We start from the raw sequence: 23734 nt of genomic DNA on the forward strand, positions 1-23734 counted from the left end.
CTGTTCCACCTCTGACACCTCAGACACTTCACACCTCCTCTATTCACCCTGCTCACTCCTCCCCACCCCCAACAACAGCATCCAATACACAATCAACACAAGACTCCAACCTGACTCTCTCAACCACCCAGGTTAGGAGGGAACTGAGGAGGATTAATGGCAAGAAGGCAGCGGGCCCAGATGGCATCAGCTCGAGGGTCGTCAGGTCCTGCGCGGACCAACTGTGTGGGGTGATGGAGCACCTCTTCAACCTGAGCCTGAGGCTGGGAAGAGTCCCACAGCTCTGGAAAACCTCCTGTGTTGTACCAGTGCCAAAGACTTCACGCCCCAAGGACCTCAACAGCTACAGGCCGGTGGCTCTGACATCCCACCTGATGAAGACCCTGGAGCGGCTGGTCCTGGCTCAGCTTCGGCGCCTTGTGAGCTCATCACTGGACCCACTTCAGTTTGCCTACCAGCCTGGCATTGGAGCGGATGATGCCGTCATTCACCTCCTACATCGCTCCCTCGCTCACCTGGAGACCGCTGGAAGCACTGTGAGAATCATGTTCTTTGATTTCTCCAGTGCCTTCAACACTATTCTTCCCTCGGTTCTGAAGGACAAGCTGGAGAACTCAGGAGTGGACCATCACCTCACTACCTGGATTTTGGACTACCTCACCGACCGACCACAGTATGTGAGGACTCAGGGCTGTGTGTCGGACAGGGTCGTCTGCAGTACGGGGGCCCCACAGGGAACGGTTCTGGCTCCGTTCCTCTTCACCATCTACACTGCAGACTTCTCCCACAACTCCACCCAGTGCTTCCTGCAGAAGTTCTCTGATGACTCTGCTATAGTCGGCCTCATCACTGATGGGGACGACAAGGAGTACAGAGGACTGACTCAGGACTTTGTGGACTGGTGCCAGCTGAACTACCTCCAGATCAATGCCAGTAAAACAAAGGAGCTGGTGGTAGACTTCCGCAGGCACAAACATCCTCCACTGCAACCACTGAACATCCAAGGTATGGACATTGAGGCTGTGGACAGCTACAGGTACCTTGGTGTTCATCTGAACAACAAACTGGACTGTACTCATAACTCAGACGCCCTCTACAGGAAAGGGCAGAGCAGACTGTACCTGCTGCGGAGACTCAGGTCGTTTGGAGTGGAGGGCCCACTCCTGAAGACCTTCTATGACTCTGTGGTGGCCTCAGCCATCTTTTATGGTGTGGTCTGCTGGGGCGGCAGCATCTCTTCTGGGGACAGGAAGAGACTGAACAGGCTGATCTGCAGGGCCAGCTCTGTTCTAGGATGCCCTCTGGACCCAGTGGAGGTGGTGAGTGACAGGAGAATGGTGGCTAAGCTGTCATCCCTGTTGGACAACATCTCCCACCCCATGCATGAGACTGTGACAGCACTGAGCAGCTCCTTCAGTGGGAGACTGCGGCACCCACGGTGTGGGACGGAGAGATTTCGCAGGTCTTTCCTCCCCACTGCTGTCAGACTCCACAACAAAGACTTTAACTGATCAAACACACACATCCACAAATGTGCAATAACACAAATGTGCAATAATCTTTTCTGGCATCGTTGTATTTTTACTCAGTTGTATATAGCATTGTTATCTTATTGTATATTTTATTCTATTTTATTCTAGTGTATATAGTATTCTATTTTATTCTATTCTGTACAGTTGTGTACTGTATTTATTCTTATTTTATTTTATTCTAATTTTTGCTTCATAACTTTTGCACTGTCCACTTCCTGCTGTGACAAAACAAATTTCCCACGTGTGGGACTAATAAAGGTTATCTTATCTTATAGACCAACAAGTTATTTATAGCAGTTTAAATACAAACAACCAGTTTTTGGCAAATACCGGAAATCAGTTTTTGGCAGATAATCACTTTTTGGCACAACACCGGCTGCGGTTAGATTTGCAGGTTTGTGACCTGAGTGTTCTCCCACAGACACCGCTATGGGTTTAAAGAGTAAAACTTTGGCCTGCAGATGAAGTAGAAGTTCACAGGTGAAGATTTATCGTACACAAAACGTATTAAACTTGATTATATTATCAGTATTCCCTCTTTTCAATCATTACCGGATGCAACTATTGCTGCTGTACTCTGCTTAGTTAACTCAGGCGAAGGAAATACGTGTTACAAATGTTTAATTTCTTTGGTGACTTTTCAAATTTAAACGTGTCATTTTTGTTTTCTTTAAATTTTAATAATTTAAATAAACTACAACTTAAATGTTGCATAATATATTTGTCTACACACGCTCTTTTATTTTACTACGATATTTTGCTTAGAGTTTTCTATGAAATGAATCGAGTTGAGGAGGCGCGCTTCTCTGGACCAAAATGGCGGCAGCACTGGCTCCTCGCAGCCCGTAACAGAAACACGGACTACTCACGTGAATTTATCTCAGCACAGACGGAGTGTTTTCACCTTCGGAGGACTCGGTAATAGTTATTTGACAGGTTTTAGGGATAACATCAGTAAATTCGGAATTTAATGTTAAATTTCGTAGCGTTTCTGCTCTGTTGCTGCTTCGGTTTGTGATTGGACAATTGCAGACTACGTAACCAGGAAGCCGTAGTTGTTTCTTAAATAACTTTGTTTGTAGCGATTCTTTGACTTGTTCTTCTACTTCGGTTTAATGTTTTTGTATTTATTTCATAAACTGTACGGTAAACGTTACTGTTGAACTTTAACTTCGGATTTCGGACCGCGAGTCAGGGAGACGGTGCGGGGAGTGACTCCGTCTGCTCCGACCTATTCCCGGTATCGCTTCTCGGCCTTTTGGCTAAGATCAAGTGTAGTATCTGTTCTTATCAGTTTAATATCTGATACGTCCCCTACCCGGGGACCATATATTAAATTGATTTTTGGAATAGGGAGATGGAATAGGGGCTTGCTCCGTCCACTCCACGCATCGACCTGGTATTGCAGTATCTCCAGGAACGGTGCACCCCCCTAAACATGTGGAAAATCAATGTAAGCTTAACTACGTGAGTTTATTAGCAGTGTTTGAGTGGATCGTGTTAGCATGGTGCACCCTACCCTACCGTAAATATCCCCTAAATGTGAGTTCACTGGATTTTGCGTATGGTAGGCTGTTTTTATGCACAGCACAGTATATCAGTGTAGTATTCGTAGTTTTTATTTCAGTCCCCTTAAAGAGTCCATGCTTAGTCCTCTAGTTTAATTCATGAATAATAGTTTCTGGTATCATAATTTTTGGGGTATATAAGATTAAAGTCACAGTTGCGGCTTTTTTTTTTCTTTTTTTTTTCACATTTTTCATGTTAACGTTCACAATACTTCTGTAACTTTGTGAATTAAGAAACTAGTTTTCAAAAGGGTGCAGACAGGTCACACAGGAGGACAATTCCACATAAGGTGACACACTGTTGACTGTTTGTGTATTTAAAATGTTTCAGCTAATATTCCACTTTATTAAAGAGACTGAACTGAAAGAGACTGAACTGAAACCTACGAAACAAACACAAGTCTAAGGTCCACAGGTAAACTCAGGGTTGTGTGAGCTGTGTGGAATGCTTTATTACTATGGCTGATGTTTCAGCTCCAGCACCTTGATAATTAACAACCAATCATAGACTGACTGTTACAGCTCGTAGGTTAGTCCGTGTCCCTTTAATTACGGGAGGAAGAACGACTTGAGGGGTGTGTTCAGTGAGTTGACATCGAGACGGGTAAGCAGCAGCACAGACTTTAGCTTCATGTTTTCCTGTTACAGCCTAACAAAGTGTTTTAAAAGGATCTCAGCTAGTATGTGTAAATATTTTGTCTGGTACGGGTTGAATAGATGCAGTAAGTGAGTTTGACAGCAGGTTTATATCGGTTTGGTGTTAAAAGTGAGAAGTATAAAAATAGACCCAGTCAGCTCATGACTTAGAGAAATGGCAGGACAAGGATTTTAGTTGCTGACGAATACTGAGTGTGTGTGTGTTAAACCCTGTGCAATCTATGTGTGCTAAGCATCTAATTTGCCTGTGCTAAGTACACAGTTTGTACAGGGCAGCTTACATGTAATAATTTGATCTGATTGATCGAATTGTTGTATTTACACAAGTTATTGCTGTTAGGTGTTGTTATACACCTGTTCAGTATAAACCTCCTAATGAGTCAAACTTGATTGAATGCAAGTAAAAGAACTTTGGACCTGAAGTGGTAACTGAATTATCAGCAGCACGTTTCACGTAGGCCCTCTTGTTCTTGCAGTAGTCAGTTGTAGTTTTGTTATTGACCTGCAGGGGAACATTTTACAAGGGCACATGAATCACTCCTGCTGGTTGTGGCAAACTTGCATTAATGAGACCTTTCAGAGTATTTCGATTGCTTGTAGAAATCTTGTCACACTATTTCAGAAGCTGTGCTAACTGCTTATTTTGTCTTACAGCAGGTAGCCTCAAAGAAACATGTCCTCTCCAGAGATCGCCTCGCTCTCCTGGGGCCACATGAAGGTGAAGGGATGCTCCTCCACCTACAAGGACTGTAAGGTCTGGCCTGGAGGGAGCCGAGCCTGGGACTGGAGAGAGACTGGGACTGACGTAAGTGAAACCAGAATCCAAATGAGGACGGACTGCTGTAAATTAGCTCTGAGGCAAATTTGTGATGTTGAGCTTTTTGCTCCTCAGCATTACCCTGGAGTACAACCTGCTGACCTAGATGAGGTGCTGAAGAAGGGAATCGACCTGCTGGTAATTGGCAGAGGCATGAGCGAGGCTCTGCAGGTAAAACAGACCTATTTATTCCTTTATATTTTGGGTTTATTATGTTTAAACTATAGTTTGGTTGGAGTCTTAGCACCTTTGTTCTATTTGCTTTAAAGAGTTTTTGCTTTCTGTTACTTTGATGTAATAAAACATGGACAGATCCCACGCTCGGCTGCTGTATGACTGAGTCATGTTGCACAAACTGCTCATATCAGACAAAGTATCACAAAAGAATGAGACTGCAGACTTGGTGGTTCATCCATTCAAATAATCTGGCTAATACGGTAGTTCTTTGGAGGCTGAAAGGCGATTTCCTGCGTGTTGATGTGGTTGGAGTGCTGATGGGCAGCCTGTGGATCGATTAAGGAGCTGTGCTTGTCAGACTCTGTATTCACACCATCGTCTCCTCTAACAGGTTCCCTCCTCCACCCTGGACTTTGTGAAGCAGAAAGGTGTTGATGTAAAAGTCTTCCAGACAGAGAAGGCTGTCGCTGAATACAACAAACTGGCCGGCCAGGGTGCAAAGGTGGGCGGGGTTTTCCACTCCACCTGCTGATGTCACCCTTATCTTGCTGACATGGCCACCTGAGGAGGACTCTACAAGCTTTTTCACTGTAGAGAGAATATCCCACTGTGGTGCTGAAGCTTTGAGTTCACTGTGAAGATGCAAACAAGCTGCTGATAGTTGGAGCTGCTGACTGCTGACTTTGTGACTTCCTGATTATGAAAACACAATAATGGGCATAGACTGATTACTCTCCTGCTTTCTGTTGTGCTACAGGGCTCATTAGTTTTCCATGCTTTGCACATTAGAGAGCACTCTTTCCTTTACAGCCATGTGCTTCCTGCCTGCCTTAAAAGCCCAAACTCATCTGCTGATGAATTCAGCACAAAAGAAGCCTTCAAACAACAAGAGCCACCGATAACAGTTGAAACAGTTTCTGTAGGTAAATGTGTGGAACGATTGTTGATCTTTACCTGCAGCTGTTTAATGGCTTAGTCTCTATCCACAGGCTCAGCAGGAGCCAATCACAGCACAGAAACTAGGTCCATTCACAACTGTGGCCATTTTAAAATCAGGTGGAGAGACCCGCACAGAGAGAACATCCAAACTGTGGTTAACACAGAGTCAAATCTTTAAGTAAATAAACATCTTAAACAATAGAATTCACAAATCGAGTCACCTTCTCTCTCAGAAAAGTTATTTTAAAGGTGGTGGCAGAAAAGAATGTAGAGCATCTTAGAAAGCTCTTCTAGATTTGACTTTAGATGCAGTCACATGTTATAAAAGCTGAAATGTATGGATGTTACCTGCTGTCTAAACAGGGAGGAGTTCAGTTCGATTCATCATGTGACAAAATAAAAGTAGAGAATGAAACTTTACCACCTGACTTTTTCTTTATAATTGAATACAAAAAGCTTTTTCCATAAAACCCAGTCTTGTGCTTCCTACAGCTTTACCGTTAATAAGAGTGGTTTCCTGTACAGTTATAATTAGAAATGAACAGAAGAAGAAAAGTCCTGCACGTTAAAGCTGTGAGGCGCTTTGTTAGCGTCGTGCGGGCTTGGGCATGATGAAGACTTTAACGGCTTTGCTGAACGGAATCGTTCCCTCGACGGCGGCCTCTGCTGGCGGGAGGCTCTCCAAGCTCTCGCTCCACCCCAGCTTGGAAGGGGAGGTCAGGGAGGTTGAGGAGGAGCTGTAGGCCAGCAGGAGACGCACCTCGATCTGAGACGGCTCTGAGGCAGAGACACGAGGGGAGGAAACAAAGTGATGATGGAGCCAGAGTTTTTACTAGTTTGGACGCTCAATTCAGTTTAATTTGATAATTTTATATTTAAAGGACAAGAAAACCTGTTATTAACTGACCTGTCCACGCTGTGTGTGAGAGGTAAACCTGCGTGATGAGTCTGTGTCTGTTGGGTCCGGGCTTTCTGAAGTCTCCAGGTTTAGGATGGATCACGTGACTCTGGCCGTCTGGATACAGAACCTGCAGAGGCAGCGAGTACTAAACATTCATGTTCGGTGTAAAATACAAACAAATCGGTGCTTATAAGGCTGGATGATAACCAGCACAGCCTGATTTAATCTGCACTCGCTGGCAGGTTTGTAAGTAAGCCGAGCCTGATGTCAGTGGCTCTGCATTTCAAACCACGCTGAGCTGGTTAACAGATGTTAAAACACTTTTATAAACTTTGTGCCAATGAAGGTGAGGCCTTGTTTACATCAGTGGGGAAACAAAAGCATGTCTAACCACAACTGCTGGAAGCACTAGAGTATACCCGCAGTGTGAGAGCAATTAATTTGTGGATGAATGGAAGACCGTGGCCATTGTTTTAAACAGGTAATGCAATATTTTTGTTAAATACCTTAAAGCTTAAAACCTACACACTCTGTCGTGGATGGGCTCTGTCCACACACACTCAAAACTTTGTGTTTTGGTCTTTTATCCACACATAAACAGTGTTTTAGGACAGACTGACACTTTAGAGAAAGATTTTTTTTTCTTGCAGTGTCAAAGCCTTGATCTCTTTCAGATTCGGATTATTTTATTAATCCAACATGTTTACAGCTGACCCACACAATCTATAGTCTTTAAACACTAACCACAAACACTTACATGTCAAGACAGAGATCGACAACGAGGTCGAGAAAAAAAATATTAAAAATAATTTGAATAACAAGGACAAATGCCTCAAAATTAACAATCAGAAAAATTCATCTGAATGACCCCCGTCACTGTTAAATAATCTTATTGCTGACAGACTGTTCGCTGTTTGCAGGCTAACACTTCTATAGTCAGATCACCACCTGTTGGTTTGGCACTTCACAGCAGTTTTCGGGGTATTCAAGTAGATGAAGTGATTTCTTTCTGGCGTCACATCAAACTGACCTGAACTTTCACCGTGTTCTGGGGGTCCTGGATGTGCTCCAGCGTTGCATCAATGTCTAACGCCACCACCAGGCCAGACGTGAACCTCAGCGGGTTGTCAGACTCCCCCGTTGGTTCAATGATGGTCGCCGTCGCCCGATGGATCTGATGACCAGCAATAAATTAAAAAACAAAACTCAAACCACACCATTGCTGCAGTCTCTGAAGCTCAAAGTTCAGGAACTCCGTCCATAAAAATGCAGAAATCTTTTATTTATAAATGGAAATATCAGGTGGAAAAGTACATTTAAATTAAAACAATGCATTCATGCAAATGAGATTTCAAGAACTAGTTTCAAATATAGAGTGGCTCCAGCTTTGATCGACCTTTATTCTGAAAGTTCACCTCTGTAATCTTATCGTGCCATCTGGAGTCTGCTGCTGTTTTTAGATCGCTCCATGTCTCAGTCTGACCTGTTACACATTTATATCACTTAAACTTAAAGATAAACTTTGAATGTGAGAGATTATAACTGGAGATAACAGCTGGGTCTCTGGGTCAGGAGTGAAACCACGAGCATGCTGATGTGAATTAGACAAATTCATAATTTGAGTTATGCTTTGATGTTTGAGATTTCTGAGTGACAGTTTGGTCAAGATGACTAAAATCACCCCAAATTAAGCTCAAGTTGAAGGGCCACTCTTATTTTGAAAGTTTAGTTGCTACCACAGCCCCAGGGTGGGCGGGTCACCGTTGTGGTCGTTCTTGGTTATAATCTGCTACTTCAACAGAGTCAACTCTATCATGTATGTAAGCACTTGGTTATGTGCATGCTTGAGAGCGCCTTATAAAGAGCGATATGTAATAACTGGTTTAAGAAAGCCTTCCAAAGAGTCACTTAAACAGAAGCACTGGGAGACGAGCTTGAAGGAGAGATGAGTGCTGTATGGATTTCAGTCATGAAAACTCGTGCTGTGATGCTTCACAGTGTTTTCACCGCACCTGTTCGGGCAGTCTGAGCTGCAGCAGGCCGCTCTGTCTCAGGGTCGTTTGCAGGATTTTCACCAGCTCCACTGGCTTACAGGACGACAGGCGCGGCATCAGCTCCAAGAGCTTATCCACAAAACTGTCCTGGAGGTGTGGCAGCTCGGTCAGAAACAGCCTGAGGGAGGCACGAAACACCGACGGTGAGTCAGGACAGTCCGTGTGGACTGACAAAACCCACCAGACGCTGTCCTTTGCATCGATAACACAGACCATCAACAGATTAAATGAATCTCCTGCTGATATGGACTGAGCCGAGTTCAACTCTCACTGTCTGAAAAAGACAAAGAATGAAAAAACATACCTCTGAAAAGACTCGACATCCTGCAAAAACTTCTCGCAGCTGCCGATGAGGAGATCCAACCTGAGGAGAGACACAGGCTGGGAAGTATGTACAGACTGTGTGTGTGCATGTGCGTGCACGCAAACGTGTGTGTTTACCCCTGTCTGGTGCGAGCAGTCAGGACGAGCTGCAGAGCTTTGGCCTGGAGTCGAACATGATGTATGGTGGCCACCTGTCTGCTCTCCAAGCCGCTGTACAGAAACTCCAGCTTGTAGGTTTCCTCCAAGATCTACAAACACAGTCACACACATCACATGATCTCACTGTTGCTGTTACAGGTGTGTGTGTGTGTGTGTGAGTGTGAGAGAGAGACCTGCTGAGCCGCTGCCGTGGCCGTGACGTTTTGTTTGAGGCACAGAGGGACGGCCATGTTCCACAACTTCTCCTGCAGAGCCTGAAGAAACGAGGGACAGAGTTTTGAATCTGAAGAACAGGTCTGTTTGCAGACACTCAGAACCGCAGCAGAAACACACTCCTACCTTCATTAGCAGCAGCTGGCAGCGCAGGTATGTAGCACAGAAATCAGCAGCTCCAGCAAGCTCCGTCTGCAGCTCCCCGAGCCGCAGCAGGTCTCTGCAGACACCAGTTAACGACTCATTTACTCACAAATAACAATCACACCCCTACAGTTATTCATTCAGGATATCAGGAAGTCTCATGATCTGACGTTTGCAAGTAAAAAATATCGGAGGGATTTCTGGCATTCATTCATAAAACATGTTCAAAATGTGACAGCACAAATCCTTCCTGCGTGCTTCATGTGCACACTTCACTGTGTGCGTTTACCTTATGGTCAAGTCCAGCAGGTCCTGGGCTCCAGCTGCCTCCAGGTTCTGGATGGTGCTGACTCTATTGAGACTCTGTTGAAGGAAGAGCTGAGCAGATTCCACAGAACCAGAACCCGGACCCGAGTCCACAGAGTCGAGACCGTACACCTGCTTCCTGCCGGGCAACTAAAACACAGAAAGTGACAGGAAGGACCGTGAGCGTCACCAGCATCAGTCTGATGACACAGAAGTGCAGGTGCTGTTTGCTCTCGGGTTGAAAGTGTTTTCCAGGTCTGACGGACATTTTTCTCAGAAACATGATTGAGAATAAAAAAATCAAGCATCCCGACTGTGAAGCAGCTGTTAATGCTGCTAGTTTGTAATGTGATGCAGTATTTCAGTTCTCACTCTTAGCGGCGGCACGAGGTGGGAGAGGCTGTCCCTCAGGTAGGCGTAGTGTCTGAAGGTGTGGTCGGAGAACAGCGCCGGCATGGTGGGGCACGACTTGGCAGCATTGAACACCAACACCAGGACGGCGATATCTGAGATCAACGGAGTCAAGGACGAGGAAACGCAGCGCACAGCAGTAGAGGAGAGACAAAGCAGCCAAACTGCACCAACAGGTCATAATGGATGACCTGCGAAGCCCCTCAGTGGGTGGCGTTACTCAGGTTCCTGCTCCTCTGTGTGTGTTTGAGATCTTTAGGTGTGTGAAGGATACAGGCCGGGTCGTCCATGTCTGGCTCTGGCGTGTCGAAATATGGATGTGTGCTGAGCAGTTCAGGAACGAGCGGTAACACCAGCGTAGGATGGCGGGATCCCAGGAACTTCAAACACCTGAAGGTAGAAAATTAAAAAATAAATAAATAAACCATCAGCTTAACTCATGGCAGTTCTGTAGAGTTTTTTATAGACTGGGCTGTAGACGCTTACTTCCAGACAGAGTTGCGGTCAGTGGGATACTTGTTCAGGTTCTTGAGCAGCTCCAGCAGAGCCAGCTGGATGCACTCTTTAGTGGAGACGTTGGTGTAACACAGTAATTCATGGAGAGCTTCTCTGATGTCTCGAGACGAGTCCTGTGCACAGACGGTGAAAAGTCAGACACAAAAACATCACTCGGGGTTTGTGATTCCAGATCGTTTCCCCGCTCTTATACCTCCAACACGGCCAGCACCGTGTCCAGCTGGTCCTCTCGGAGCGTGATGTGGGTGGAGATTTCTCTCAGCACGTGGATGGACTGCAGCCTCACTTCCTCGATCTCATCGTTGAACATGTCGACCAGGAAGTCGAGACACTTCTCGGCGAAGCTCGGAGATGACCGAGCGAGGTGGCACAACGCCTCCACCGCTGCAATACGAACCTCTGAAACAAAGTTTAAAACACCAGAAAATATTCAGCAAAAAGAGAAAAATTAATCCTCAACAGAGGCTGGAGACAGAAAACAGCATTTACTGACTTTCCTTTGTGCTTCAATCATTCAATTCTTTATATCTGCAGAGACTCCGCTTCATTTTGTCCACTGCCACACCATTTCTTTGGAGCCAGACGTGACCACATTTAGACGTGCGGGTGGAGTTACTAGTTAACGGTAGTAAGTGTAGTTAGCAAGCTACAATTATGGAATCTATGGATGCAATGCACAGACAGGCAGAGTTACCTGCTATATAGCAGTCTGTGCATCACAGCAGGTCTTATCATTTGTTAGATAATTATTAAAAAAACATTTTAAAGTTCTCTGTAACCTCCTGAGACATTTATGAGAACATTTAGCTGTAGCAGCCTGAACTCAGTGATCTGCTGGGTTTCCTTTACCAAACATCTCATCCTCCAGGCCGTGGACGAATGCTCCGCAAGCCCCCGAGGCGATGAGGTTGACTGTGTTCGTGTCCAGTTTCTCCTTCGGGGCGTCATCGGCCCACTTCCTGCCAGAGGAGAACTCTCCGGAAGCAAAGAGCTCCTTGGCTCGTTCATGGGCTGTGCGCTTCCTCTGGATGGAAAAGAGGAATAAAGGAGAGTGAGTGGAGCTGTGCCGATCACCATCACTTTGCTACAGACTGTCAGATAAAAAACTCTAACTCACCCTGAGGTCTGACATCAGCTTCTTATCCAAAGTTTGCTCCAGGAAGTGAGGACTGACCTGCAGCATCGAACCCTGACACACGAGAAAATAAAAGCTTCACCTTAACACCATTTGTCTCACACACACACACAGATTCTTTCCCATCATTAATCTGCAGGCATTTTTCCACTTAATGAGAACAAACTCAGTAAAGATTGTAAATATGTGGATTAGGTAAGATTCCTGAGTGGTGGGTGAGGCATCCTCAGTGATGCATTACATCGTTTCTACAGTGATATGAGGACACATTGTGTCCCGTATATCAAACTCTGATTTAATTGCTGATGATGTTGTTGTTGCTGTCATGGAAGACTTTCTGTTTACTCACCAATGTTTTCGCGGCCTGCACCCGAACCATCCAGGAACCATCGCTGACCATGTGACTGATCTTACCGAATGCGTCATCAACCAGCCGGATCTCCTCATTGGACGATGGGATGGGTACAATGCTGATTGGACAGAAATATCAACAAGCTACAAATCAGAAAAACTGGAGAAATGTTGCTTACAAGCAAAGTTTGTATCCAGAAGGAACATGAAAATATAAAAAAAACAAACAAACATTTATGAACGTCAGTTTTTCCTACAATGCCATTACGTGAAAAAGTCAGAGTAAATGTTCTGACTGGATAAACCATAACCAAAGCTACCACTGGAAAGAATAACACATATACTGAAGGTTAAGGGACTTTTATTTTATTATTCATCTTTTAGCTGTAAATGATGTTTTTAAAAGGGTTTGGACCTAACAACACTCTGCTGGAATTATCTGTTGAACAGAAAAGCTGGCAGCTTTCTGTTTTGTTTTATTTTTACTTCTTCTTTCGAGAACATAAGTAGCCTTGGGTTAAATATAAAGTCGTCACACCTGGAAGTTGCATGAAGGTTTCTGCACTTCAGCAGAGACAGTGCTTACAGACAGCAGTTAGGATTTATCTCTTCAGACGTCAGTCGTGGTTTCTGATCCAGAGAGCGGAACAAACTCAACAGCTACACTGACTGAAACTGAGTATGAGAATCCGGGTCTCCTCACCTCTCTGGGTACAGCTGACTGAGCACCCAAACCATCTGCACTGCTGCAGAACGGACCTGCTCGTAGTCATCTGTGAGCAGCCTGCAGGCCTGCAAAAGCACACGAATACATACAGAAGGTTGGATTAAACATCCAAAGCTATAGTGAGAGTGCAGTAAGCTGTGAGGACGTATTCTGCTTGTACCTGATCATAAATAATCTGATGAATCTTCATCCCTCTCTCATGCAGCTGCAGCTGGAAAACAAACAACAGCACAGAGAGCAAGCAGAGTTATTGAAACCTGAAAACAGAGTGAGTTGTTTTCCTTAAAGCTCGCTGTGTGTGGTTCCTAAACACATGAGTGTAGTGCTGGTTGCAGTGCAGGGGGGGGTTACAGGGTTTTCCTACCATGGCTTTGAGGGCTGCGGTGCGGACTCTGGGGTCTTGGTCTCCAAAGTAGTCGCTGATAATGCTCTGGACATCCCTCAATCCTCCTGAAGGTAAAATAGCAGGCCGCCATAAAAACCATCACACAGCAACTCAAAGCACAATAAATAATGACACATAAATACGTTATGAGGATGAAACTAAATCAGACATCAAATTCAGATACAGAAGGATGGATTGATGGATTTACCTCTCTGTATTTTTAACATTTTAAGCTTTAGGTAAAATAAATACAATAAGAATGTATACAAACCTAAGGATGTGCCCGCACCCTCGTTTTCTTTTCCTAGGGGAGCGTCCACCATGCCGAGACATCCTAGGAGCTGCAGGCACTTATTCCTCACCCCAAAATACGTATCAGAGAGATGCTAAGAGGAGAGAAGAGAAATGAGGAGGACATTTACTGGTTTGTGCAGAAAGTCCTGTTGAGTTTGTAATGACGAGTTCTGTGTATGGACTCTGAATAAGTGTTTGTTTGTGTCACCTTGTAGGCCACATCTATGAGCCTCAGTCTCAGTGCAGGACTCTCGGGCAGCTGTGTACCAATGACCAGCAGAGTGTCCAGCAGCTGGGCGAGAACTTGATGGGACTCTGAACACGCAAAGAAACAAAACAGTTTACTATGAAAGTTTCTCTGAGTGTTGGAGATGGATAAATGTTCAGATATGTCGTACTCTCATTGCTGAGCGTGTTAATGGCATCGTCAACAATGCAGTCGGGGCTGAAGCCCTGCGTTTTAGAGAGCAGGCCGAGCAGAGAGGCAATCTTCAGCCTCACAGAGTTATCCGTCTCCTGGAAGAAAGAATCATCATCATTAGAAGTTTGACTTTTTTTAGGACACTAGAAATTCTGGTTTTATCAACTCTATTTAAAAAAAAGGAGAAAAAAAATACCCACAACTCTTTACCTTGTAGTAATGCTCCAGCAGGATCCTGACCACACCCTCCACGCTCTCTGCCTCCACAGGCTTGCGTGCAAACTGCAGCAGGTACTGCAGGGCATCGGTGGAGTTGGTGGCTTTACAGAGGTCAATGTGGAGAGCGGCAGACTTACTGGGTTTGGACAGACGCAGCTTTTTGGCTGGAGCTTCTTCATGTGGAATCTGTAATTGTAAAAACAGTTGTAAGTACAAAAAGCATCTAATCTCTAATCTCCTGACATATAATCTTTTTTTCCCTAACTGGGCCATCATATATACTAAGAGCTACTGTCCATTTATCCATGTTCTCCTGTGTTGTTTTTGTTTTTTTAATCCAGGTCACAGGGGCAGCAGTCAAAGCTGGGATAGCCAGACCTCTTTCTACTTTCACCCCCTCCAGGTCTTCTGGGGGGTACTGAGGTGTTTTCAAGCCTGGGTGTTCGCAGGGGTCTCCCCCCAGTTATACCTGCCTGAAACTGATATATAACTGCCTTAACTGATCATACACACACATCCACAAATGTGCAATAACACAAATGTGCAATAATCTTTCTGGCACCATTGTATTTTTCACTCTGTTGTATATAGCATTTGTATTCTATTTTTATCCTATTGTATATTTTATTCTATTTTATTCTACTGTATATAGTATTCTATTTTTATTCTATTCTGTACAGTTGTGTACTGTATTTATTCTTATTTTATTTTATTCTAATTGTCCTTCATAACTTTTGCACTGTCCACTTCCTGCTGTGACAAAACAAATTTCCCACGTGTGGGACTAATAAAGGTTATCTTATCTTATCTTATCTTAAACATCTCACCCAGAAGGCGTACTAAAGCTTTCCCAGTAAGAAGCTCAAACCATCAATTGTCTCATTTTTCTCTCAGTTCCTCGCTCCATCTCTAGAAACAGCTCATTTAGGCCACGTATATCTGCAATCCTACTGTTTTGGTCACCACCCAGGTGAGAGGTCATGCTGACAGGTGAGAGTAGGAACATAGTTCATCCAGTAAATCAGCAGCTCCTCTTTGATCACTACAGACCTTTGCGTTGTGACCATTACTGCAGACGCTGTTTAAATCTCCTGCTCTGCTCTCCTCTCACTCATATCCAAGAAGCTGCGACGCTTAAACTTGTAGTTTACACTGGTAACCTCAAAGGCAAGTTAACCCTTTTCTGTCTGAGAACCGTAGCCTCGGACCTGGAGCCAGCTCTCATCACACTAACAACAAAGTGCCCCACTGCGAGCTGGATGTTGTTGCTTAATGAAGCCACAAGATCCACAAAAACGAATGACATGACGCATAAACGGCTAATAACAGCACTGCTTCGAACAGATATTACAGTTTCCTCTTACTTTGGCTAAAAATCCTCTCTGAGAGGAGCCAACAGTTCCTCTGTGCAGGAAAAACTCAGAACATGCGAATGAGCACAGTTAGCGGATTAATGATTGACATGAATGCTAAATCGGATGTAAACAACTCGGTTTCTTTTTGAGCTTCCAAAGCGTAAAATGCCGCTGTCAGTGGATGCTGTGCTCAACGTGCCGCAAACCAACAGACCTGCAGCTCAAATAAAATGTTTAATGTTCAACTCCTGTCATGTTGTCTTCCACTGAAGGCTTTTTGAAATTAACAGCAGCTTTCTTAGTCAGTCTGAGGTTCATTTTGTTAAAGAAGAACTTCCATTTTTAATGCATTAAATAAAATCTAAGAATAAAAACACTAAACAGAACAAGCTGTGCTTTTCCTCTGCACTAAACTCTCAGAGGATCCATGTTGTGTTGTGACTGTGAGCGGCTATCTTTTAGCATTAGCTAACACGGTACTCCTGCCGCAGAATTGTAACATTTAGCGATTTCTTTAACGTTTAAACTTTAAGTTTACAACAGCTGACGATACGGTTATAATGTGCTCACCTGTACAACTTTGGAAAATTCCTCATAAACTCGCTTTTTCAGATGTGCTGCCATGTTTATGAACCACAGTTAGCTAAGCGTTTCCATTCAGCAGCAGGATAAATTGTCCCTTTACAGTTTCCGTAACTTCCTGATATTGTCCATGTCCGCGACATCGATCTTTTAATTATCATTTTGGATATTATTATTTATATATACTTTCATTTTGTTTATTTTTATAGGTTTATGTCAGATTTAATATACAAAAAAATATTTTCTTTCTTTTTCACTAAACACCTTTTCACCTTTTCAAGCATAAGACAGCCTCTAAGTCAAGGGAGAAACCAATATTATGTCTTCACGTAACAGGCAACTTAGCAAAAGAAGCTATTTTAAGTTGATACTTTAGGCACTTAGCTACAATTAGGCACATTTCAACATAATGTGCAGTGTGTCTCTAACATTTGGAGGAAATTTGACAGATGGAGGTCAAGAGAGAGGTACAGCAGAGGGTCTCTACAAGAGGCTCTGATGTGGTCTGGATCCTGTGATGTTGGGGAACTTGTTAAAACTTAGATTGTGATTAGGAATCCAATACCATCTGGAAAGACTCAGCATCACTGTAGCAGTGTGAGATCATCTTGATAGAGACCAGAAGAAACGGCAGCTGACTCCAAAGAAGAGCTTTAAAGAAGTCTGGAAGATTATTCCTGAAGACCACTTAAAGAAATTACAAGACAGCGGTGAAAGAGAGTTCAGGCTGTGCTGATGAATAAAGGTGATCATGCCAAATATGGACTTTTCAGACTTGTTAGAATTGTACTCTTTTTGTTCCTATTTGTTTTGTATATATGCATATTTCAGTGAATCACTGCACATATTTACTATTTTTCTATTTAAGCAAATGTGAGTAATGAGATTTGGGTGATCTATTATTTGTTTTAGCTTTGTAATACTTTGTAGCTGTGTAATGCAGTGAAGCTATGGCCTTGCATCTTCGGACACTTTTAGCGATTTCAGACAATTACAAGCCCAATGTCAACAAAGTTTGGAAATAAAACACAATGCAATTATTTTCAGATCTCATAAACCAACATTTTATTCAACATACAACACCAAAACATTAAAAATGTTTAAAGTGAAATATTTTACTATAAAACATTAGCTCATTTTGAATTTGACGGCAGCAACACATCTGAGAAAAGTTGGGACAACAAAGGCTGGAAAAGTAAGTAGTACTAAAAAGCATCAACTGGAGGACATTTCACAGCTAATTGTGTTAATTAACAACAGGTCAGTAACATGACCGGGTATAAAAAGAGAGGATGGACAGAGGTTCACCAAGCTCCAAAAAACTGTGTCTACAAATTGTGGAAACTTTTCAGAATAATGTTTACCAATGGGGGTCAAGATCTCTGTCTAAATAAATAAATAAATCTGGGTAAATTCCCAGATGATTAAACATGCAACTATTTTGCTGGTAATACCTGAATTCAGTAAAGAAAATTAACAGCCTATTTATGCAAGATAATTCATAATTTTATTGGGGGGTTATATTGGTTGGGTCTGATTATGCCCCTGGTCCGACGGCTTGCACATCTGGAAATGTACCATCAATGCTGAAAGATTTATACAGGCTTTAAAATAACGTAACATAGCAACACATCGCATCCAGGCGACGTCTTTTTTTACATTTCAGCAGTGCAATAAAAACAAATCTAAAAAACCAAACAAACAAAGAACTAAAAAGCAAACAAGAACCTTTTTTTGCATTAAAATTTTCCACAAATTATTAATAAAATATGCCATTAATAATACAATACTGCAACATAACTGTAGTAGTATTCTCATACTGGATCCATGAGGATGTGATGATTGAAAAGGGGCCAGAGAAGTGAAAATAGTACAAAAATCCTGCAGTCATGGACGCTCAGTTGATCTCGTGGAGCATGAAGGATTCTGCTGATGCTTTGGCCCTCTCGCGGTCCGACTTCCAGGTGAAGAATGCCACTATGGTCACCATGATCGGGAGGGCCACACAGAGCACGATGCGGCTGATGGGCAGCTTCACCTGACACATCGCCGTGACCGAAGGATTCAGGCTGTCGTCATCATTATTTTGGAACAAAAAGGCAGACCTGAAGTCCAGAAACACGGCTCTGCTGCTCTCTGTGGTGTTCACCAGACATCTCCACCTCCTGTTGTCGTCTTCCTTCTGGAGTTTTGTCACCAGCGTGATGTTGCAGCGAGTGTGGCTGGTCAGGCTGTACCTGCACAGAGGTGAAACGGACAGAGAAACATCACACAGCTGTCGTTCATCACCAGACAGTGTTCACCTGAACATTTCTGCTTTTATTTTTGGTCTGAGACAATAATTTAATTTGACTTACATTTTCTTTTGTAATGTAAAATATAAGTTTATAATTCTGGTTGTTGTTTTTTTTATTCAGTCTTTATCTCATATACTCATTTTGTATATTTTGGTGTGTGTATGTGCCTGTATTACAACATTGTCTATCTAATTACTGCTCAGATACTCTCACAATATAGATTTTTTAATAACAGGAAATATTTTCCTCCTTAGATGAAGAACAAATAAATCTTTTACTTTTTCTCATATTTTATATTTAATGGTATTATCTGTTTTTAAACGATTAAAATAAAAATGTTTGCGCTGATCTTTGTTATCTGTTAAGATGATTGCAATAAAGAAAACATTTATTGCAATACAGCACAACATGTGTTATGGGTTATTTATAGTAATAGTTTTTATGATTAACAGAAATAAATAAAAGTGACTTAAAAAACCAACCTGCTGTTGTTGGGCAGCTTTCTCCCATCCTCATCCACCCAGCTCAGGCCGAACACGCTCTTTGAGTATGACTTGCAGCTCCCTGCATCATAATAAGTGAAGAAGATGCAGGTCAGGGTGAGGATTCCTCCAGGCTGGAGGTCGGTGAAGGTGGAGAAAGACGAGATTGTGAGGAGGGAGAGGTAAACGTCAGTGACAGGCTGGTCGTTCCTCAGACAGACGTAGGATCCAGCGTCCCGCACCCTGAGGTTGCGGAGGCTGACGGAGCAGTTGGATGTGAAGGTCATACGGCTGGATTTGTCTGAATCGGCCGTCACCTTCCCATTGACGACCTCATGGACGAACCGTACGTCTGTGCCTTTGTTAAAGAAGGTCCAGGAGATGGCGGAGCAGTCTGAGGACACCATGCATGGAAGAAGAGCGTCTCCTCCAACTGTGCTGTACACAAACACGTCCTTTTTGCACCTCGCACCTGTCAACATGAGATTTTTTATTTAAACAAATCTGATAAAACCTTCATGAAAGACATGAAAGATCTAGAAGGAGCAGTTTAGTATGCAGTAATATTCAAACATCTGTGCTCTTTAATATTTTCTTACAGTACAGTTCAACTTTGTAGTCTGTAATTTTCATTTTAAGGAAAAAAAGCAGTTTAAAGAAAGACTTTCCCTTCTTGTGCAGTTTGCACATTTTTAAGACTTAAAGACTAAAAGGACAGAGAACTCCCTGCATGAGGCCCAAATGACAAAAGGTCGAGGACCAAATTGCATACCAACGATTTTCCCCAGTGTCTATAATTACCTTTACACAGTCAGCCGTCCTATTGAATGTATTTGAAATGAGAGATTAAAAAAAAAATTATATGACAAAAAAAAAAGAAGGAAAACACAACCCCCCAAAAAAGTCAATAAATTGTTCGGCTACAGTTCAGAACTACAGATCTGCATCAAACATTAGGAACAGACATGGAAACCAAAAAGTCTGAGTTGTAAATAGGATAACAAATAAAAATGAATAAAATGACATTTTTAATCTTTTAAATGTAAATTTTAATTAAGTTACAGACTAAAAGTTCCCTCCACATGTGAGTCTCTCGAAATGTTTTAATGTTAATGTTTGAAGTTTTTAATTTGAATTTTATTTTCATGAGAAAATTAAGACAATTTCTCACTTTCTCACAAGTTGGGAGACTTTTACACCTCATGTAGATTTTTCATGCAAATCTGTTTTTGAGTAAACCTGCAAACAATCAAACACACCCAACAGGTCACACAAAACCCTGTGTGGAGATAAAAGCTTTGCCTTCGTCTGTGTTTCAGATTTCATTTTTAATCATAATCGGTTCTGAATATTAAAATGATTGGATAAATGGATCCTAAAAAAAAGATTAGATAAAAAAGTAAAAGTAATTAAAGTGAAGCAGAACTTCTTTCTGTGTGTCTTCATCAGACACGTGATCATTTACATTTAAAAGAGCTTTTAAATAATACAAATCTCAAAAAAGGAGAAACCTCTGTAGCTAGGAATCAAACCAACAACAAACAATCTGTACCTGTTAGGAGAAGACTGGTGAGCAGCAGGACTCTCATCATGTTTGTGATTTCAACACCACAGCGCGTTTTGTTCTCGTCGCTGCTGCCTCAGCTCTACTGCCTTCACTTCCTGTGTTACCCCAAACTAAACAGGACGCTCACATCAGCCTTCAGCCTCACTGATACGAGCCTCACAGGTATTCAGCACGACGTGTTAAATGTTTTCCATCACAAACACATTCAGTAAAATGTGTTTATGTGTGAAAGCTCATTTCTGTGCTTATAACGAGCAGCTTTTGTCTGATGGGCAGCTGCTGTCCCTGCCCATCAGACCTGTGCTGCTTCTGCATTTTACTCCAAACTGTAAACATACATATTTGGATACCATGTGAAAGGATTTTCACAGTACCTTGTATGTTTTTAAGAGAATAAAATCTAAAATACTGTTACATACACTGGATACAGCAGTAGTGACTCAGGCCTAGACTGGACAGCAACTCCGTGGTAATCTCCAGTAACCAGGGACAAATGATGAGTGGTTGCAGGAGGTTGGTGGCTGTCTCAGTTACAAACAGGGTGCCACACACAAAACTTCCTTGTGATCGCTTCAGTTAGTGACAGATTGCTGCGGCTATGTATTTGCAGTGAGGATGCAGATTTGTCCACAAACAGCTTCAAAGTACAAGTTGTGCCTCACTGCCAAATCAACGTGATTCAAGGGTCTCTGTTTCCAGTTTGTGCTGCAGTCACAGACTCACTGCAGAGTGGCCTGTAGTCGGTGAGTGTTTGCAGACAAGTCAGCGTCTTCCATACAAACTATGGGCGACTGTAGAAACCTGCTAGTAACCAAAGCTATTCCAGAAAGGCTTTCGGTGCAGCAGCGTACAGTAAAGCATTTTACAAGGAGTTTTACTCAATGACAACAAGCAGCCTTCCACAACCACCTGGTGGTTAACGGTGGGTCACTGACTGGTCTGCAGACCTGCATGAATTAAGCTTTAGCAATTGATGTCACAGCAATCTCCAGCAACCAGTCATATCCAGTTAGGATACTCATTTTTCCCTGATGACCGGTGGTTGTTAGGTGGTCACTAACCAATTTTTAGGAGCAAGACTGGCGTCACTAAACTGGACCTCTCCACCATGTTTATGGTGCTGGTTCATTCTGGAGCATTTTAATACAATTATCTGACACATAATTTAGTTTCCCGTGAGATACAAATCATCCCAGACGTTTGTGTCTGCTTGAATCGTTTTTTATGGTTTTATTTATATCTTATTATGTCGTATTTTTATTATTTTGTTTAGTTTCAATGTACAGCACTTTGTGTCAGCTGTAGTTGTTTTAAAGTGCTTTATAAATAAAGGTGGACGGACGGTGGACTGTAACTTAAATTCTCTGCAGGGTCTGTGTGGTCACAAAAAACAGGCAGGAACACAAAAGAGCACAAGGATCCTTATACTGAAAACCCAGGTGGGTCTTTGCACTCAAAGCTTCCATCTCAACATTGAAAAACTAACATGTCAGTAGGCAAAATGCAAACACTGAAGCTTCAGATGCACAGGCCAGACCTGTGGGTGATACAGCAGCTGTGTTCATCTCTTTTATAGTGTGTGGTTTCAGTCAGTGGTTTTCAAACTTCTTCTGATATTTTCCACTTTAGACATCCAAAATTTTAGTGAAATAAATGCCAACACAATAACATAATTCTAAATAATCGATATTTATATTGACATTTATTTTTAATTTAGATTTGCTCAGTTTATTTCTGCTACTGGTGCCTGCCTGAAGGTGGCTGCCCTGTGGCTTTAAAGCAAGATTAGAGGACTTGTTAACTGCACTCTTATGCTTTGCTCAAATGATCCAGTCAAATAGTGTTGCTGGACTGATCACACGTGTCACAGTTTTGTGAAACAACAAAGAATAAAAAGATGTCTGCTCACACTCAGAGCTGAGTAACGGTGTTGGGGAAACGGCAGTTGTCATGTTAAACACAAACAAAAACTTTGTTTTTTGAGTTTTTTGAAGCAGCGTCACTTTTCTTATAATGAGATCCAGGGTGTGAAATCTTGTGCAATATTTCATCCTCAGGGGCTTTTGTGAGGAAGTGCAATTGTGTCATTGTGGTGAAAATACTGTATGCTGCGTGTCCACCCCTTCTTTTTCTTTGAACAAGGGAAGAAAACTTGCTTTGACCTAATACCTCAGCAAACCTCTTTACTCTTTGTGTGTCATCCTGCACTTGAGCTAAAATTCAAAGAAATTCTTCAAGAAGAGCTTGTCAGCTGCTAAAATTCTGATGTTTAGAAGATATCCTGCCATCTGACTTTTCAGCAACCAAACATTCACTCATGAATTCACCAAATATTTGTGGACCAACTTTGGTATTTATAACTGTTGGGATTAAACGAACGCCTTTATTAAATGCTCCCTGTCACGCTCACTGTGTGCAGCAGTGCTACTTGTTAGTTTTGTTTTTTCTTTTGAACTTCCTTTAGATGAAAGCTGAAGATTGTCTGTAATTTTATCATGTTAACAAATCTAGGTTAATGTTGTGGAAGACACACCAGCAGGACACTGATGGGCTGCTTGTGGAGACGACCCCAGATTTTTTCTTATCTGTGGCCTCCGAGCTGCAGAATCGGCCCCTGTAACCGCTGTTTGTTGCCGTTTAGTCACACTCTGATCACAAAGGATGTGGTCTGACATGAAAGTGAGACAGCTGATGGATGCTATGCCCTGCTCTGTGGTGAACACTGCTCTGCTTTCTATCAGGACGCTTGTTCTTTTTTTATGACCTTTTTAATTCTCTTAAACTGGGTTGTGAAATGCTTGGTTGTCGTGTGTGTGACGCTCTTTTTTTCGTCACTGACTTAACTTCCCCGGCTACAGTGTATGAAGTTTTACACTAAATGACCAACCTTTGGTTAGAAAGTCTAACACAGCAACACGCTAAGGACTGAATGACCAGACAGTTAACACCAAGGATCACTGGACATGTTGCCTTTTATGAAAGAAACCATCACTCTGTGGATTTGTATGAAATCATGTGGCCAAGTGACCAAATCCAAAATCTGTCGTAATTAGGTCCCTTGATCAATTTAGGTTAAAAAAAAAGAAAAAACACACCGATTTCTCAGTTAAATTGGAGAAACAAGAAACTCCAAACAATTGATTAACAAAAAAGAAAAATTGATTTTTTTTTCTTCTTTTGATCCAGTTACTCTACGGGGCC

The 23734-nt window shown here is 42.6% G+C and overlaps 3 protein-coding genes and 1 non-coding gene across 8 annotated transcripts in view; 2 read left to right on the forward strand and 2 right to left on the reverse strand.

Annotated features, from left to right (window-relative positions):
- aamdc (adipogenesis associated, Mth938 domain containing) overlaps positions 1-6110 on the forward strand; it is a 28375-nt gene extending 22265 nt beyond the window's left edge. The window contains exons 1-4 of one of the 5 annotated variants that reach the window (XM_063493605.1): positions 2336-2450; positions 4412-4562; positions 4650-4745; positions 5143-6110. In XM_063493605.1, the coding sequence (XP_063349675.1) occupies positions 4431-4562; positions 4650-4745; positions 5143-5283 (369 nt within the window). In that variant the 5' untranslated portion in view covers positions 2336-2450; positions 4412-4430 and the 3' untranslated portion in view covers positions 5284-6110. Of the gene's footprint in view, positions 1-2335; positions 2451-3459; positions 3705-3728; positions 3823-4411; positions 4746-5142 lie in introns of those variants that run through there. The other 4 variants (XM_063493601.1, XM_063493602.1, XM_063493604.1 and 1 more) reach the window with 4 other exon arrangements.
- Positions 2775-2965, forward strand: LOC134642181 (U2 spliceosomal RNA). The gene has a single exon (XR_010095911.1). It is a non-coding gene; the product is annotated as a U2 spliceosomal RNA (small nuclear RNA).
- Positions 6111-6218: 108 nt separating the features above from the next.
- ints4 (integrator complex subunit 4) lies at positions 6219-16279 on the reverse strand. Its single transcript, XM_063493599.1, has 24 exons — positions 16176-16279; positions 14242-14436; positions 14009-14126; positions 13819-13925; positions 13588-13702; positions 13296-13381; positions 13092-13142; positions 12908-12996; positions 12203-12323; positions 11836-11907; positions 11568-11742; positions 10912-11117; positions 10689-10831; positions 10477-10592; positions 10164-10297; positions 9775-9941; positions 9468-9561; positions 9302-9382; positions 9087-9217; positions 8950-9009; positions 8604-8763; positions 7622-7765; positions 6598-6718; positions 6219-6467 (listed from the first exon to the last, which is right to left on the reverse strand). Exons 1-24 carry the CDS (start codon positions 16227-16229, stop codon positions 6277-6279), a joined length of 2931 nt encoding a protein of 976 aa, XP_063349669.1. The 5' UTR covers positions 16230-16279; the 3' UTR covers positions 6219-6276.
- Positions 16280-18044: 1765 nt separating this feature from the next.
- LOC134641522 (uncharacterized) lies at positions 18045-20582 on the reverse strand. Its single transcript, XM_063493990.1, has 3 exons — positions 20519-20582; positions 18967-19438; positions 18045-18424 (listed from the first exon to the last, which is right to left on the reverse strand). Exons 1-3 carry the CDS (start codon positions 20556-20558, stop codon positions 18085-18087), a joined length of 852 nt encoding a protein of 283 aa, XP_063350060.1. The 5' UTR covers positions 20559-20582; the 3' UTR covers positions 18045-18084.
- Between the last annotated feature and the right edge of the window lie 3152 nt (positions 20583-23734).

The sequence above is a fragment of the Pelmatolapia mariae genome, linkage group LG14 (assembly GCF_036321145.2).
Source record: "Pelmatolapia mariae isolate MD_Pm_ZW linkage group LG14, Pm_UMD_F_2, whole genome shotgun sequence".
NCBI classification, from domain to species: domain Eukaryota; kingdom Metazoa; phylum Chordata; class Actinopteri; order Cichliformes; family Cichlidae; genus Pelmatolapia; species Pelmatolapia mariae.

Bases quoted from the DNA above. Each gene is read 5' to 3' on its own strand.
- ints4 (XM_063493599.1), bottom strand. From the start codon at position 16,229: ATGGCAGCACATCTGAAAAAGCGAGTTTATGAGGAATTTTCCAAAGTT. The intron at 13,143-13,295 runs GTAGGAAAACCC...TTTGTTTTCCAG, and splicing joins CCGCAGCCCTCAAAGCCATG to CTGCAGCTGCATGAGAGAGG. The intron at 9,010-9,086 runs GTAAACACACAC...GTCTCTCCTCAG, and splicing joins ACTGCTCGCACCAGACAGGG to GTTGGATCTCCTCATCGGCA.
- LOC134641522 (XM_063493990.1), bottom strand. From the start codon at position 20,558: ATGATGAGAGTCCTGCTGCTCACCAGTCTTCTCCTAACAG. The intron at 19,439-20,518 runs GTACAGATTGTT...TCATGTTGACAG, and splicing joins CACCAGTCTTCTCCTAACAG to GTGCGAGGTGCAAAAAGGAC. The intron at 18,425-18,966 runs GTTGGTTTTTTA...ACCTCTGTGCAG, and splicing joins AAGCTGCCCAACAACAGCAG to GTACAGCCTGACCAGCCACA.